Here is a 16354-nt window from a genome sequence, read left to right as displayed (position 1 = left end):
AGCCTGCCTACAGCCTTATTGGCCCACTCGGGCTTTGGCCTTTTTGATGGCTCCTGGCGGATGATCCACAGCTTTATGTTCTTGAACATGTTAGACAGTCTCCTTGGTTTTGTCAGCGGACCTCCACTTTATCTGAGTTCCTCACTGAAACGAACACGATGCTGGTCTTGAGGTTGAGTTGAAAGATGTTTACACTGTGGGTTACACTGTGGGAAAGTGAGAAGAACCCTACTTCCCTTGTTCTAGTCCAGTGTTTGGGTGCCTTAGGGTCAGATAGTGCCAGAAATAAATAACACAGAGTAGTCAGGATTGCCGTGTTAACCTTTGTTGGCAAGTTGTTTTATAAATAAAAAAATGCTGTGTGAAAAATACATTTTCCCTATTCCCTTCCTCTGCAGTTCTAGGTCTCGTTCCAGATCATATTCTCCAGCTCATAACAGAGAAAGGAATCACCCCAGAGTATATCAGAATCGAGATTTCCGAGGTCACAACAGAGGCTACAGGAGGCCCTATTATTTCCGTGGGCGAAACCGAGGCTTTTATCCATGGGGCCAGTATAACCGAGGTGGCTATGGAAACTACCGTTCCAATTGGCAGAACTACCGGCAAGCGTACAGCCCTCGTCGGGGCCGTTCTCGATCACGTTCCCCAAAGAGAAGGTCCCCTTCACCACGGTCCAGGAGCCATTCTCGGAACTCTGATAAGTCATCTTCTGACAGGTCAAGACGTTCCTCATCCTCCCGTTCATCCTCCAACCACAGCAGAGTTGAGTCATCTAAGCGCAAGTCTACAAAAGAGAAAAAGTCCTCTTCTAAGGATAGCCGGCCATCTCAGGCAGCTGGTGATAACCAGGGGGATGAGGCAAAGGAGCAGACGTTCTCTGGAGGCACCTCTCAAGATATAAAAGGATCTGAGAGCTCAAAGCCATGGCCAGATGCCACCACCTATGGCACTGGTTCTGCATCACGGGCCTCAGTTTCTGATCTGAGTCCCCGGGAGAGAAGCCCAGCTCTCAAAAGCCCACTCCAGTCTGTGGTGGTTAGGCGGAGGTCACCACGCCCTAGCCCAGTGCCAAAACCTAGTCCTCCACTTTCTAATGCATCCCAGATGGGCTCGTCTGTGTCAGGTGGTGCTGGATATCAGTCTGGAACGCACCAAAGTCAATTCGATCATGGATCTGGGTCTTTGAGTCCATCCAAAAAGAGCCCTGTGGGTAAGAGTCCACCAGCCACTGGCTCTGCGTATGGTTCGTCTCAGAAGGAAGAGAGTGCTGCTTCGGGAGGAGCAGTGTACACAAAAAGGCAAGTATCTCATTTCCCCGTCCCCAACTAAACCACTAACAAGTGGTTTAGTTGTAATAGTGCTTGAGTGATTAGTGGTAATAAGGTAATCCTTATTTCCTTGGCTTTTCATTAGCTGACATTAAAGGCATCACCTAAGGAAACCTTTAGTTTAACTCTGGCTTTTTGAATATTCATTGCAATGAAAGTTTCTTTAGACTAGCCTGCAATGATGTTTTCACATGTAAAAACTTGCCTTGGGGTCATACCAATCTAAGCCAGAAAATGGTAGAGGTTTGTGAGTCAGCTACCAAAAATTACTTTTTTGCCAACATGGCTGGCCATTGGAGCTGTAGACCATCTGTCATGTTTGATGTTCATCAGTCCATCATGGTAAAGAGCCACACTCGGAGACTGGGCAAAGTAAGAAAGTCCAAGGCTTAATCCAGGAAAGCCTTTAAAAACAAAAACACAAGATGAGTTTATGCCCTAGGAGAAGTTACCAAGCTTCATATTAGGGCAGGGTATGGCATTGTTTTGTTCCTGCTGCCCTGGGAGAGGGCATGGTAAGTGATAAGAATTGTTCCTGTGTAGACTGGATTATTTGAGAGGACTGTGTGATAGTCAAGAGGTTCTTCCTTCTGTTCTTTACTCTTTTACTAGCACCTTCTCTGGTGCCTGCTGCCCCTTGATTCTTTGCCATGTACATCAGTATAACTAATTCAGTTTGCGTTACCCATTAATTGCCCATAATTAACATATGTTCAAAGTCTGTATTTGCTGCAGTTAGAGAAAATTGCTTTGCAGTGTAGGTTTTATTCCTTGCCAGGACTAAATGTAGATTTGAGTCTGGTTTCTGCTTTTCCACTGGGACAGTAATGATTTGCTTCTTTTCTCTATTAACAAGTATTTTGTTTTTATGTGTTCACAGTATATTTCATTATGTAGATCTTCTAGGTGACTTGAAGCAAATTTGAAGTCTCTTTTTGAGACTTGTATTTCCAAATGTGAGTTGTATAAAATCAAAACAGTCCAAAGTTGAACATTCTGTTAACTTTGCTGAAAGCAGATTTTAAATGAATGAGTGAAAGTTGGGATAAGACTTTAGTTGTTTTTCCTTTAGACCACATTACAGGTAAGTAAAAAACAATTTTTCTTCAGTATCCTAAATAACTTGCTCTTCTAGTTTTTGTTGTTGTTGTTTTGGGGTTTTTTTGTTGTTGTTTTTATAAGGCACGTTTCCGTTGGCTCTTAAATGCTGAGTTCGTAAATCCATGAAGGATTCTCTTCCCTCTCCCCCAGAAATTGTTAGAAAAGACAGGTAGACAGGCCTGATAATACTCGGATCTTTAGATATGTTTGCTCAGAGACTGGAAACCAGAGCAGGAACAGGTGCTGTGTAGCTCAGGACGCTCAGGAGGCCTCTTGTTTGTCTCCCTTGTATCTTTAAAACTAGGTATCTGGAAGAGCAGAAGACAGAGAACGGGAAAGATAAGGAGCAGAAACAAACAAATACTGATAAAGAGAAGCTAAAAGAGAAAGGGAGCTTCTCTGATGCTGATGTAAAGATGAAATCTGATCCATTTGCTTCCAAAACGGACACTGAGAAGCCCTTCCGAGGCAGCCAGTCACCCAAAAGGTATAAGCTCCGTGATGACTTTGAGAAAAAGATGGCTGACTTCCACAAGGAGGAGATGGATGAGCAAGATAAGGACAAAAGTAAGGGAAGGAAGGAACCTGAGTTTGATGATGAGCCTAAATTCATGTCTAAAGTCATCACCGGTGCAAGCAAAAACCAGGAGGAAGAGAAGTCGGGCAAATGGGAGAGCCTGGTGCATATGGGGAAGGAAAAGCAGAGAAAAGCAGAGGAGCTGGAGGAGGAGCCTTTCACAGAAAGATCCAGAAAGGAGGAGCGTGGAGGGGCCAAGAGGAGTGAGAGTGGGCACAGGGGCTTTGTGCCAGAAAAGAATTTTCGGGTGACTGCGTACAAGGTGGTCCAGGAGAAAAGCTCATCACCTCCCCCCAGGAAGACCTCTGAGAGCCGTGACAAGCTGGGAAACAAAGGAGACTTTTCCTCAGGGAAGTCTTCCTTTTCCATTACTCGGGAGGCCCAGGTCAATGTCCGGATGGACTCCTTCGATGAGGACCTTGCACGGTGAGGAGTGCTCCTTGTTGACCCTCGGGGCTCTAATGGCCCAAATGGTTTCCTTACCCCTTCTTCCTTAGGGTGGAAATGTTCCCTTGCTGCCACCTGTCAGTGCCAGTACCTTTATGTCTGTCCCTCAAATGGAGAGTGATTATGGCCTGTAGGCATTGTTGGAGTAAAGAAAGTCTTCAGCAATAGTGATTGGCTTTCTTTGTTTCTGGGAGGCTCAGAACTGCTATTTTGGTCTGGTTTGCCTCTAAGCCAACTCCTACCCACATTGTTTCTTTTATCTGTGAAGACACTAGAGAATCTTGTCCCCATTTTACTTGAGTCGGCAGAATCTGAAAATTTTTCCACCATTAAGTAACAGAAAATTAAAAATTGATGGGTCTAGCCTCTTCCTAGTTTCCACTAACAACAGGAAAGCATAGTAGAGCTCAGACTGGCTGCTTTCTGACTTAGTATAATAATCTACCCAGACATTTAGAGCTCTACCTGAGTGGGGGTTTCTAGCCCCACCCTCCACTCTTGCCACTTCTGCTTAAGAAGGGAGGAGGGTGCATACATGCCATACCATGCATGTAACACTCATGTGAAGGTCAGAGGACATCTTTTGGGAGTGAGTTTTCTCTTTCTGCCATGTAGGTCCTGGGAATCAAGCTCTGGCTTGGTAGCCACAGCCTGTACTCACTGAGCCATCTCACCAGCCCCACTGCTTGCTTCTTTATGTTCCCTCATTGAATGAGTTTCCTAGCCAAGCCAATATCTTTCTGCTTGTTGTGTATGTTAAAACATGCAGCAAGAGGAAATAACCACCACCAAGGTTTTAACACTTTGCTGAAAGGAAAGAAAATTTTGGACCCACCTTTCCTTATAATGTATTAGGATTACTTGAAACATTGTTAAAGAACAAAAGGGGTGTGGGTAGGTTCAAAACTCCTTGGAACAGTCTCAAAAGGGACTGAGGGATTGGCAGGATAGTTCAGCAGGTTGAAGGCAACATCCACTAAGCCTGGTGATCTGGAAGGAAAGCACTGACTCCTACATGTTGTCTTCTGGCTTTGAGTTGTGTGTGCCACACACATTCATCCTTCCCTCCCTGGCATAAAATAATGAGAGGAAGCTGTGGCTCAGTGTTGGAAGACTTGGATACCTAGTATGCGCAAGCATTCTACACCCTCACCCTAAGCCTGTAAAGGCTCCTAGTACTGAGGCAGAAGATTACAAGTTCACAGCCAGCCTTGAGTTACATAAGGGGAAAAAGTACCTTAAAAATTAGTATCTTTTTATGGTTAAGGAATAGTGACTTTCTGTATCTCTTGTCACACTGAATCTCCTTGTATTTGTTTTTCAGACCCAGTGGCTTACTGGCTCAGGAACGAAAGCTTTGTCGGGATTTAGTCCACAGCAACAAAAAGGAACAGGAATTTCGTTCCATTTTCCAGCACATACAGTCAGCCCAGTCTCAGCGCAGTCCATCAGAACTGTTTGCCCAGCACATAGTGACGATTGTTCATCATGTTAAAGGCAAGTCATTTCTACACATGAGTCTTTGTAGAAACAAGATGACTAGGGAATGAGGAAGCCTCTAGGGCCCTTAAAGCTAAAGGCTTTAAACCTTAAAGGAATGTACTTCAGGGAGAAGTTTCCATGTGTTTTGTTTTGTTTTGTTTTTTGAGACAGGGTCTCCTTGTGTTAGCCTTGGCTGTCCTGGACTGGCTTTGTAGACCAGGTTGGCCTTGAACTCACAGTGATCTGCCTGCCTCTGCCTCCCAAGTGCTGGGATTAAAGGTGTGCACCACCACGCCCGGCAAAGTTTCCATGTTTTAATAAAGGTGAATATTTTAAAATGCTGTCAATCTGTAATGATGATAACAAAATCTTCAACATGACTTTTTAAAGATTTTTATATTTATCTATGTTGATGTGTCTGGGGTGGGAGGTTCCCATGGAGGCCAGAAGATGATCTCAGATCCCTTTGGAGCTAGAGTTACATTCAGTTGTGAGCTGCCTGACAAGGGCGCTGGAAAGCGAACTTGTGTCCTCTGGGAGTACAGCAGCCTTTCTTACCCTCTGAGCCATTTCTCCAGCCTCTGAGAAGTGACTTTTCCATTATCTCCTTTTCTTTATAGCAGTTTCTTGTAGACTTTATGATGTGAATTTCTTTCCCAAGTTGTTGTATTGTCCCCTGGGCAAATAAAGATGGGTAGGTTGAGAAATAGCCAAGAACAGTGATTGAGAAAATGGAACAGGGCTGGTTCACAGGCTCCATCTAGAGTTAAAGACAAGTAGTAGTTATTCTTGTGCCCAAAGGGAGGTGAGCACCAGGTTCTTTGTCCTTGTTTCATGCCCCTGAGATTAGGGGGCTAACTAGAAACCCAGCATTGGATTGTTTCTGAACCAGCCACTTTCCCTTCCTCTTTTCAGTGTATTCTATGGGTTTGAACACTTGAGTTGTATCTCTGGCTGCAGGCTCTTGGGGGAGTTAAATATAATATCTGCTCTTGATAGCCTATTAATGTATTTCCTTGAATCTTAACAGAGCATCACTTTGGATCCTCTGGAATGACATTACATGAACGCTTTACTAAATACCTAAAGAGAGGAAATGAACAAGAAGCCGCTAAAAATAAGAAAAGCCCAGAGATACACAGGTGAGGTCCTCAGCCTTATAGTGGGGGTTGTGATTAATTGTCAGCTGATAATAAACTCACCTCGCTGAGGTTTCCTACTAATGTACTTCGGATCCAAAATTTGGGGTAACATTCTCTAGGGCTCAGGGAATGGAAAGAATGCTTTGAAGGTCATAGTCATATTGGGCCCAGAGAACCTGAAGTTCCTGTAGTAAGAATAAATACTGACTTCTTTAGGAAACCTTACATATTTCATGCATTTTGTTTAGGAGAATTTGCTGAGGACAATGGTTGAGGGAGAAGCTTAAAATTGACTTGTCTCAAGGGGTTTAAATAAGTTCTAGCAGGTTTAAAGAACATCCCTTGTAATTAAGGGGATCTGTTAGACACATGGAAATCTTTTCTGGAATTAAAGTTGATCATACCAGTAATTCATTGGTAGTCTGTCAGCTTAGTACTGAGGAAGACCCAAGTTTATTTAAAAAAAAAAAAGCCTTAAATTTAGCCTCTGGTAGTGTCTGTATCAATCTAGGGCAGTTTCTCACCCAGAACCACTTTTACAGAGAAATAGTGGGCCCATGTTCTCAGATTCTCAAGATAGAAACTACTCTTAGGTCAGGGCAGTAGAGGTGACTATAAGCAACTCTAAGATTGAATCAGACTTGCTAACTAGTGGTACTGTTGGGAAGGAACAGAGGCTGGGCATGGTGGCATAGATTTTTATTTTATTTTATTTTTTATTAAAGACCAAGTCTCTCTGTGTAGCCTTGGCTGTCCTGGACTCTCTTTGTAGACCAGACTGGCCTTGATCTCACAGCAATCCACCTGCCTCTGCCTCCAGAGTTCTGGGATTAAAGGCGTGCACCACCGGGCCCAGTTTTGGGAGTCAAAGGCAGGCAAATCTAATCTAAATAGCAAGTTCTAGGACAGCAAGGGCTACCTAGAAAGATTCTGCCTGGAAAAGAGTAGTGTGCTGGGTGCTATGGCTTAGTGGTAGAATGCTTGCCTGGTATGGGCCAAACTCTTGAGTTGAACCCGACCCAAATAAAAGGTAAAGGAACTTGGGTTGGTAAGATAAGGTTTAGTGGATAAAGTTGCATGTTGCTAAGCTTAGTGTCCTGACTTTGGTCCCCAGGTTCCATATTGTGGAAGGAGCAAACTGACTCCCATAAGTTGTCCTCTGGCCTCCACATATATGCTATAGCTTGTACATTAAAGATGTACACTGAGTGTAGGTACACACACACACACACACACACACACACACACACACACACACACACACTTTTTAAAGTTATGTTTGTGTTACAGGTCTAACTCAGTGATACAGTGCATGCTAGGCTTTCACACTTCATCTTGATACCACATACATACATACATACATAACTAGTAGCAGATAAGCTATGAAAAGTAATTGTGTCTCTGACTCCATTACCCACCTTAGGATCTAGAATGTTAACCAGTGTTATTCTGTAGAATAGTATACAATTTCTGTGTTTTTAATTTTAGGAGGATAGACATTTCTCCCAGTACATTCAGAAAACATGGTTTGACTCATGAGGAATTGAAAAGTCCCCGGGAAGCTGGCTACAAGGTGAACTGTTGCTTTGATCAGTAATTCCAACAAAATGAGTGCGTTGGGCATGAACTTGACAGAAATGTGTTTGTTTAAATTACTCTCTACTTAAGTTTGTGTTTTTCTTTTAAGGATGGGCATAATTCTAAAAATGAACTACAAAGGGTTAATTTTTATTAAAATGTATCAACAACCTTTGTGAAGTGGTTAGAATATGGTAAATGACCCCAGAGTCTATTGAGGTGAGCTTGAGAAAAAAAAGAGAGGCGTTTTGGAACAAGTGCCCATGATGAGAGAAGAAACTTTTTGTGATATTTTTCTGCTTGTAAGTATTATCAAATCAACTGTCTACATGCACTATTTCCAACCATGATTTCAGAAAGACATGCATGTCAGAGCAGAGTGAAATATTCATATCTTAACTCAGTAGACTGTGTTCAACAGCTGGTGCGCTTTTTTTTTTTGTTTTTGTTTTTTCCTAACATTGTACCATATCATCTGTCGATTACTGTTACTTTAAAATGGCCTGGCTACATTTGCAATGATGTGCACACAACATTAAGAGGTTAAAACTCATAAGCAGTCTTTTACTGTGAAATAAATAGATGAAGTTTTTAAGATCTTAGTATTTATTGACTATCATTCATAAATATAGTTGAAATTTGAAGTGAAAGCTGTTCTGTGCTGCTGAAACTTTTTTTTTTTAAATACTGTTTTAATTTTTCCAAACAAATTTGTCTTTTTGGTTGAGAGACTCTGGTGCACTCTTCCATCCATCTTCCACCCGTTTTCCCTGTCTCCACACGCCCTCAGCCTGGCCCTAGTGAAACAGCAGAAGTCTATGCTCCCATGCCTTCAACAGCCAGCTCCTTAGTGATGCTGTCCAGTGGCCCAAGGAGTGGTAGCTGCATTTGTCTTTTGTTGTCATTATTTGTTTATTGGCTTTTAGAAATTACAGAAGTCTTAGATCCACTCTCAGAAACAAATTGATAAAATAATAAACTTCCTTTGTATCATTCTTACTGTTAATCTCAGTGAAATATTATTGCGTCAGGAAGTTTATGGTTTGTGTATGTAAGATGTTAATACAGAGTGGACAGCATCCTGTTAGCAAGGGCTTGTTTTTATTGGACAAGTCCCATGCATGATGTCCCTGAAGCCATCTTAGGCTTTTGCCCTCATGAGTTCCCCCAGGTGTTACTAAAGGCCATTGCAGAGGTGATCTGGCCAGTGTTGCTTATTATATTTTAAGGTAGTTCCACACAGTAGTGGGTGGCTGCTCTAAGTAGGGAGAAGTAAGCATTTCTTATAAACCTAATACAAACACCTCCCAGAACTGATTTTTGGCCATCTTAGTGTATATACACCTAGCCAGAGTCATTACTGGGACACAAAAATCAAGGATTCAGAGACAGCACCTTGGTTGTTCTTAAAAACAAAACAAAAACCGACTGGGGTGAGGCTCTTAGATTTCTAGTGCCTCCATAAGTTGAAACCACATTTGAGAGTGAGTGAGTTAATAGTTCTGAATCCCCAAAACCTTAATTTTGACATCTTTTTGGGCAGGCTGAGGGAAAATACAAAGATGATCCTGTTGATCTTCGCCTTGATATTGAACGTCGTAAAAAACATAAGGAGAGAGATCTTAAGCGAGGTAAATCAAGAGAGTCCGTGGATTCCCGAGACTCTAGCCACTCAAGAGAACGATCAACGGAGAAAACAGAGAAAACCCACAAAGGATCGAAGAAGCAGAAGTATGTGCTCCTAGAGTGAAGCCTGTCACTAGACTGGCTGTCTCTTGTTAGTGGTGGTTTGGTTTTGCCTTTTACTTCAGAGTCTGAATACACAACCTTGCCTAGCCCAGAACTTCCTGTGTAGACCAGGCTGCTTAAACCCTGTCCTACCACTACTGAGATTACATGAGAGCACACAGCACATACCCCTTTGTGCTCTTGGGATACACCAGGCCTTCTTTTTTTTTTTTTTTCCGAGACAGGGTTTCTCTGTGTAGCCTTGGCCATCCTGGACTCACTTTGTAGACCAGGCTGGCCTCGAACTCACAGCGATCCGCCTGCCTCTGCCTCCTGAGTGCTGGGATTAAAGGCGTGCGCCACCACGCCCGGCTACACCAGGCCTTATCCAGAGGACTCCAGGGGGAAGGACTTAAACAGCATCGGCAGCTTTGTCTTAAATACCATGTAATAGTCAAAAAGAGGATTGCTAGCTTGAAAATAGAACTTCTGTTATCTAAGTAGTTTTGACTTTGTGCAAGAAAATAATGCTTGCACAGATGGTGTGGTGATTCATTGGGAAGGTTGTTTGACAAGTCTTCTGGACATGTTCTTTCTCTTATATTTTTGGTTGTGAACCTAACCTTTAACAGCTGAGCCATCTCTCCAGCCAGTGTGCTTATATTTTAGGAGTCATTGTTGAATAAAAATACTAGTTGGGAGTTGGGGCGCTGGAGAGATGGCTCAGCTGTTAAGAGCACTAGCTGATCTTCTGGGGGATCTGAGTTCAATTCCCAACACTTCACATAGACATAGATGCAGGCAAAATGCCAATGCACATAAGATAATAAATACTCAGGTGGAACTGGATAGGACAGGATGTCTTTTAAACTAGTTTCACAGACAGTTCAAAAGAGGTATTCCAAATATTTCTTAAAGTAGGCACTGTTGAGTTATGTAGGACTACATGCCAGTGTCACTCTGTTTCTATTTACTTTTTTTTTTTTTTTGGTGGTGCTAAAGAATGAACTCTGGTCTTTGCACGTATTAAACAAACAAGTGTATTCCAGCCTCAGTGCACTGTTGAACAGTCTACAATTTTGGTCACCTTTATTAAATGGAGCAGAGTTGTAGTCTTTAAACCTTCTCAAAAAGCAATAGCTCTGCTGTTCTCAACTTGAACTGGCAGGCTTTTGTCTCAGGTGGTTCAGGCTGGCCTCACTCACTGTGAAGGCTGAAGGTGGCCTTGAACTCCTGATCGTCTTTTGCCTCCTAAGGTTGGGTTTATAAATGTGTACTATGTTACCACTGGTGGAAAGGGGGGTGAATTCCCACAAGCACATCAGTATTGAGTGTAGAAAAGCAATTCTGATAATTCTTTCTGAAAAATGCCTATAGTGTAACTAACTTCCAACCAGTTGCTTAGAGCTATAGTGCAATGCCAGCCCTACCAAAGGAAACAGGAGGATACTAAATCACTCTAAGGTATCAAGGACCAAGCCCCCAAGAATAGAGCCTTCATATACCTCAGTTTCTTTTTTGTTTGTTTGGTTTGGTTTAGTTTTTCGAAACTGTTTCTCTGTAACCTTGGCTGTCCTGAACTCATCCTATGTCTGTGAGGGTGTTGAGTCACCTAGAACAGGGGTTACAGGCAGGTAAGCTGTGAGCTACCATGTGGGTGCTGGGAATTCGACCCCAGTCCTCTGGAAGAGCAGCTAGTGCTCTTAACCACTGAGCCCCCTAGTTCTTCTTTTATAAAAAGCACTTTGGGCTGGTCGTGGTGGTGCACACCTGTAAACCCAGCAGTCAGGGAAGCAGAGGCAGGCAGATCCTGTGAGTTTGAGGCAGCCTAGTCTACAAAGCTAGTCCATGATAGCCAAAGCCACACAGAGAAATCCTGGGATGGGGGGTAGCACTTTGGGTCTAGAGAATTGACTCAACTATTAAAAGCAGTAATTTGATTCCCAGCACCCATTTGGCGGCCCAGATCATCTGCAGCCCTTGTCTGGGGAGATGGTGATGCCCTCTTGGAGAGAGCTGGCCTCTTTGGGTACTGCATGCTTGAGTGACTAGGTCAAGGGGAAATGATTTGATTACAATACTGTGTTTCTGTACAATTTGTAAAAACTTTTTGTTTTGTTTTTTTTAGACAAGGTTTCTCTGTGTAATAGTCCTGACTGGCAAGGAACTAACTATCTTTATAGACCAGGCTGGCCCCTGCCTCCTGGGTGCTGGGATTAAAGGCATGCCCCACCATGCCTGACACCAAAGTTCTTTTTTAAGTGAAGAACTGAGAAATACTTTGAGGCCTCTTTTCCTGGGAGCTTGGTCCTTCTGACACATAAGATTCATTTAGTAGCCTCCTGTCACCTTTGACAGCGCTGGCACCGACTTACAGTGTGTAGACATTGAGTCATCATATTAATCTCATTTGTCTAGTCTGTAATTTCCCCCACATGAAGGGAAGGGAAGAGAAATCACTCCAGGAAGAGTTGCTTCAGATTCTAGACTTAACAGCTAAGTAGGAGTGGTTGTATAGTTTAGTGGGCTAATTAGAATTGAGTTTGAATCCAGGCTTTCACCTATAAATTGAGTAATATTGAATTCTGTGACTATTCTGTTGAATACTTGTTTTATCAGTCAGGTGTTTAGACATCTTATTTCATCCTTAGGGTGTCACTCACCCCCTTGTGCCCACTCACAACACAGCCTTTTTTTTACAGGCATACTTGTCTTCTCTGTTGATTGATGTGTTAGGCTGACACTGGAAGCCATAGTGGTTTTGTGTTCTTTATGTCTGATACATATTCACCACAGGCTTAGAAACAGATATGTCACTGAAAATGACTGGAGAACCAGGAGGAAGCCCCAGCTCTGCTGTGTAGTTGGGGTGAACAGGCTGGTGCTGACCCAGTTGCTTGGTAGTTCCTCTGTGAGAGGCTGTCAGAACCAATCTTGATTTCCTCCTTGTCCATGTAGGAAGCACCGCAGAGCAAGAGACCGGTCTAGGTCGTCCTCTTCCTCTTCCCAGTCATCTCACTCCTACAAAGCGGAGGAGTACCCGGAGGAAGCAGAGGAGAGGGAAGAGAGCACCACAGGCTTTGACAAATCCAGACTGGGGACCAAAGACTTCGTGGGTCCGAACGAAAGAGGCGGCAGAGCTCGGGGAACCTTTGTAAGGGCCTCCCTCCTTTCTCTAAGCCTCTGGCTTCTTCTGGTCCTGGATCTCAGCAGGATACCAATTCTTTTGTCTCTGGTCTGAGCAAGGCAGTTCTAGATTCTTTGGTTTGTTAAGCTTCCACATTCACCTGCGTCTCTGTTTCTAATCATTTCCAAACCCTTGTCTAGCTTCCCATCCCAGAACTTCCCCCATTACCTTGGCTCTTGCTTGAAGGAGGCCTCTAGCTATTTACACCCCCTGGCCTGTCTGCCTGGGGTGGCAGAAACTCGTTTAACTACTGGAGACGAGGACAGCTGCCTGTTACCTCTCAAGAAAATGTTGTAGCAGAGCACAGGGAATTAATTTCCTATGCTGACATGGACCTTTTTTTTTTTTTCCTGCAGCAATTTCGAGCAAGAGGGAGAGGTTGGGGCAGAGGAAATTATTCTGGTAACAATAACAACAACAGCAACAATGATTTTCAAAAGAGAACCCGGGAAGAGGAATGGGATCCAGAGTACACACCCAAAAGCAAGAAGTATTACTTGGTATGTATCTGGGGTTAGCCGAGGAGGGCCAGCCAGAGAGCCTTTGGCACACAGTGGCTGACCTGAAGGCCTAGATTGGTCTACCTGACCATGTGGTTAAATTTGTGTGCAGGCTTAGAGCACTGTGGGTGTTAGTATAGTGCTAGCCAGATGGCTCTTGTCTGGAGAGAGAAGTCAGTTTTGCCTCATCTTCTGAGATGTTTATGGATTCCAGAACAAGCAACAAATACAGCTGTTGTTGGGTAAGGTGGCACAGGCCGGTAATCCCAGCACTCAGGGAAGCAGAGATCTGTGTGAGTTTGAGGCCAGCCTGGTCTACAAAGTGAGTTCAGGACTGACAAGACTACACAGAAAAACCCTTGGGGTTGGTGGGCACCTGGGGGGTGGGGTTGCTGCCTTTCTTGTCCTGTGAACTTTGACTCCTCAGTCACCCCAGCCTCTGTCACCCTCTACTACTACATTGACAAGAAAGAGTTGTAGACCTATTTGAGGAAAGAAAAGAATCTGTAAGTGTGGCTGGTTCTCATGCTGTTCTGGGCTTTTCCCTAGGCACTCACTCTCTTGGCCTTGCTGTGATTCAGCAGGCCTATATCCAAGCCTGTGTGATTCTTGAGGGTTGTGCCCAGTTGCTGGGAGCCAGTTTGAAGCTCCTCGAGGGCCTGAGTAGGTGTGGGTGCTGTGAAAGGCCCTGCAATGGCCCTTGCTTCTGTTACCGCCTGAGAACACTGCCCATCTGGTCTTGTCATGTGGCACACTGCAACCTTGGACAGAAGCAGCTGGCAGTTTAACTAAGCCTGACTGTGGATGGCTTTAAAAAAAAGTGTTAAGAGTCTAATCATTAGTTGCTAGTATGGGTTTTCAAAATGCTTTGCCCATTCGCCTTTTGGTTATCTCTCTGCTATGGAGGCTGTCAGAGCAGGGATTGTTTAGGATGTAGGCTGCTTTTCCTCCTGTGACACACTGTCTTTTTAATACAACTGAAGAGGGGCTGTGCTACAAGAGGGCAACCTGGGGTGGGTGATTTGGAAAGGGCTGAAGCCCCAGGTATGTTCTCTGTGTTCATTATCTAATGGTCCAGGTCCACTACATGTTAGTAGGACTAGCTTTCTAGAGCTTCTTTAAGAGATAGTATTCTAAGTAATAGTCTCATTAACATGATAATGATGGGGACAGGGTTAGATGAGATGATGCCTCCTGGTCTCTCAGTGACTTCTGTTGTGATGTCCACACTGTTGCCTTAGAGTTCCTTGGGTAGTATCCAGTGATACTCTTGGATCTGAGCCTGTGGCAGTTTGGAGTGGGGGAAGGGCCAGAAAAGGAGGCTGAGGCACTTCCTCTCTGGCCCCTTTGGGTGGGTACTTCTTTGAAGAGAGTGCTAGCACTAAAGCCAGTTTCCTTTCCTTGCAGCATGATGACCGGGAAGGTGAGGGCAGTGACAAGTGGATGAGCCGAGGACGAGGACGAGGAGCCTTCCCCCGTGGTCGGGGCCGGTTCATGTTCCGGAAGTCCAGTACCAGCCCCAAGTGGGCCCACGACAAGTTCAGTGGAGAGGAAGGAGAGATTGAAGATGATGAGAGTGGGACAGAGAACAGAGAAGAGAAGGACAGTTTACAGCCCACAGCTGAGTAGAGGCCACTCTTGATGAGCCCTTGCCCAGGAGAGAAAAGCACTGGGAGAGGCTGGTGGAGCTAAACAAGGAGCCTCAAGAAGATCCTGAAAACCCCACCCCACAACCCACCAGCCACACAGGACCCTATGACAGCTATCCCCGGTGCTGTCCCACTGGACAGAGAACTCTGGCACAGAACCTAGGATCAGGCCCATGTCTTGAGCAGACCACAACACAATGGGCTCCGCTGTTTCTCATTTGTTGGTGTGTGGGGTGGGGGCAGGGTAGGGAGAATGATGCTGATGCTTGGATTTTTTTTTTTCCTTCTTCCTTTTCTTTTGGTCTCTTCCCCATTAGAAACCAAGTTTTCTTAATTTCATTTCCTTTGGAACTAAGAGGGTGAGCTTGGCTTTCAGTCTCTTCCTATCCCCATTTTTAAAAAGCCCCTCCTCCCCCCCTTTTTTTTTCTTTTTCCTTCCTTTTAAAGGGATATGTAGTAATATTAGCAGAAAGATTTTAATTTGGGCAACTTTGATTCTTAAGAGAAAACAAAGCATGTGAATAAACATTGAAGTGTTCACCTCAGTTTGGGACCAAACTGCTTGGATCTTTGTAAAAACCAGTTTTGTATGTTAGGAGGAGTTTAAGGCCTTTCTGACCACCTTGTGTTCCCTGTTCTCCACAGCCATGCTCCCAGCCTCCCATGCACCTGCTCTTGTCTGATTTCTCCTGGGCTGGGCGTCCCATTCTCCACCAGCAGCTCCAGTGTCCCATACTTTGTAGTCCTGCTGGTCCTCAGCAAAGGGGGTGGAAACTGGAGGGTAGTTTCTGGTCTGTTTTCTAAGAAACTTCTGAATTCTATTATCTTTACAAATATAAGATGAGAAGATACTTTTTTCAATATTTTTTATTAATCTTTTTATAAAATGAGAAGAAACTCCTATGATCGATTAAGGATGGTGGTTATGGCTGGGTGGTTTGTGGGGTTGTGTGGTTTTGTTTTTTTCCTTTTTTCTCTTTTTAACCTTAATTTTGAGTTGAAACATTTTCAGATGTTGGGGTGGGGGGTTATCCTCATAAAAGGGTCCTTGTGCTTGCTTTCCGGGGAGGTGGTCCCAAGCAGATGAACCACCGCATCTGTTGCGTATGTTCTCTGCCGATTGCACCCTCCTCTTCCTCCTCCAGCCTTTGCTCTTGGGTTGTTGTGCTTACTTCCCCTTACTTTGCTAATTTCTATGGTTAAGTTGGTTTTACTTGAATGATTCGTGTTTAGGGGAGAAAAGAAAAACACCCTTAAATTTTTGTTTCAACTCCTCCTGCAAATAAAAACAATAAATGAAGTGACAGATATAAATGGACTGTGTTCGTTGTCCTCCTAATGCCTTTGTGAGTGATGCTGGGCTGGTAGGTTCCTCCCACAGAAGTTTCTGGAAACCTACACCGCTGAATCCTTATCCCATGCTCTCTTCCTTCTTTGGAAAGACATCCCTATTGTTCTCAGTGGAGTCGCTGCTTTCTGTTTTTGACACCTCCAAGAACCAAACTTGATTACTGTGCCATCAAGCCAGGACTTTGGCTTCCTTCATAGTGGGGGCCTTGGTCAAGGCTGCAGTCAGCTGGCCTTTGTTATGTTCACCCAGCAGGAAGACTACTTACTGGTGAGCCTAGCCCA

General features: G+C 44.1%; 1 protein-coding gene across 1 annotated transcript in view; it reads left to right on the top strand.

Moving 5' to 3' along the window:
• Positions 1-16036, top strand: part of THRAP3 (thyroid hormone receptor associated protein 3) — a 40098-nt gene extending 24062 nt beyond the window's left edge. Inside the window, exons 3-11 of the mRNA XM_084786253.1 lie at positions 399-1301; positions 2737-3435; positions 4781-4953; positions 5969-6080; positions 7569-7653; positions 9202-9389; positions 12345-12540; positions 12930-13073; positions 14481-16036. Of these exons, the coding sequence (XP_084642379.1) occupies positions 399-1301; positions 2737-3435; positions 4781-4953; positions 5969-6080; positions 7569-7653; positions 9202-9389; positions 12345-12540; positions 12930-13073; positions 14481-14702 (2722 nt within the window). The 3' untranslated portion in view covers positions 14703-16036. The remainder of the gene's footprint in view (positions 1-398; positions 1302-2736; positions 3436-4780; positions 4954-5968; positions 6081-7568; positions 7654-9201; positions 9390-12344; positions 12541-12929; positions 13074-14480) is intronic.
• Positions 16037-16354: the final 318 nt, after the last annotated feature.

This window comes from Acomys minous (assembly GCF_964271855.1).
Source record: "Acomys minous genome assembly, chromosome: 6".
Classification (NCBI taxonomy): Eukaryota; Metazoa; Chordata; class Mammalia; order Rodentia; family Muridae; genus Acomys; species Acomys minous.
Note: the sequence above shows the minus strand (reverse complement) of the source record. Positions and strands in the feature narration are given on the sequence as shown.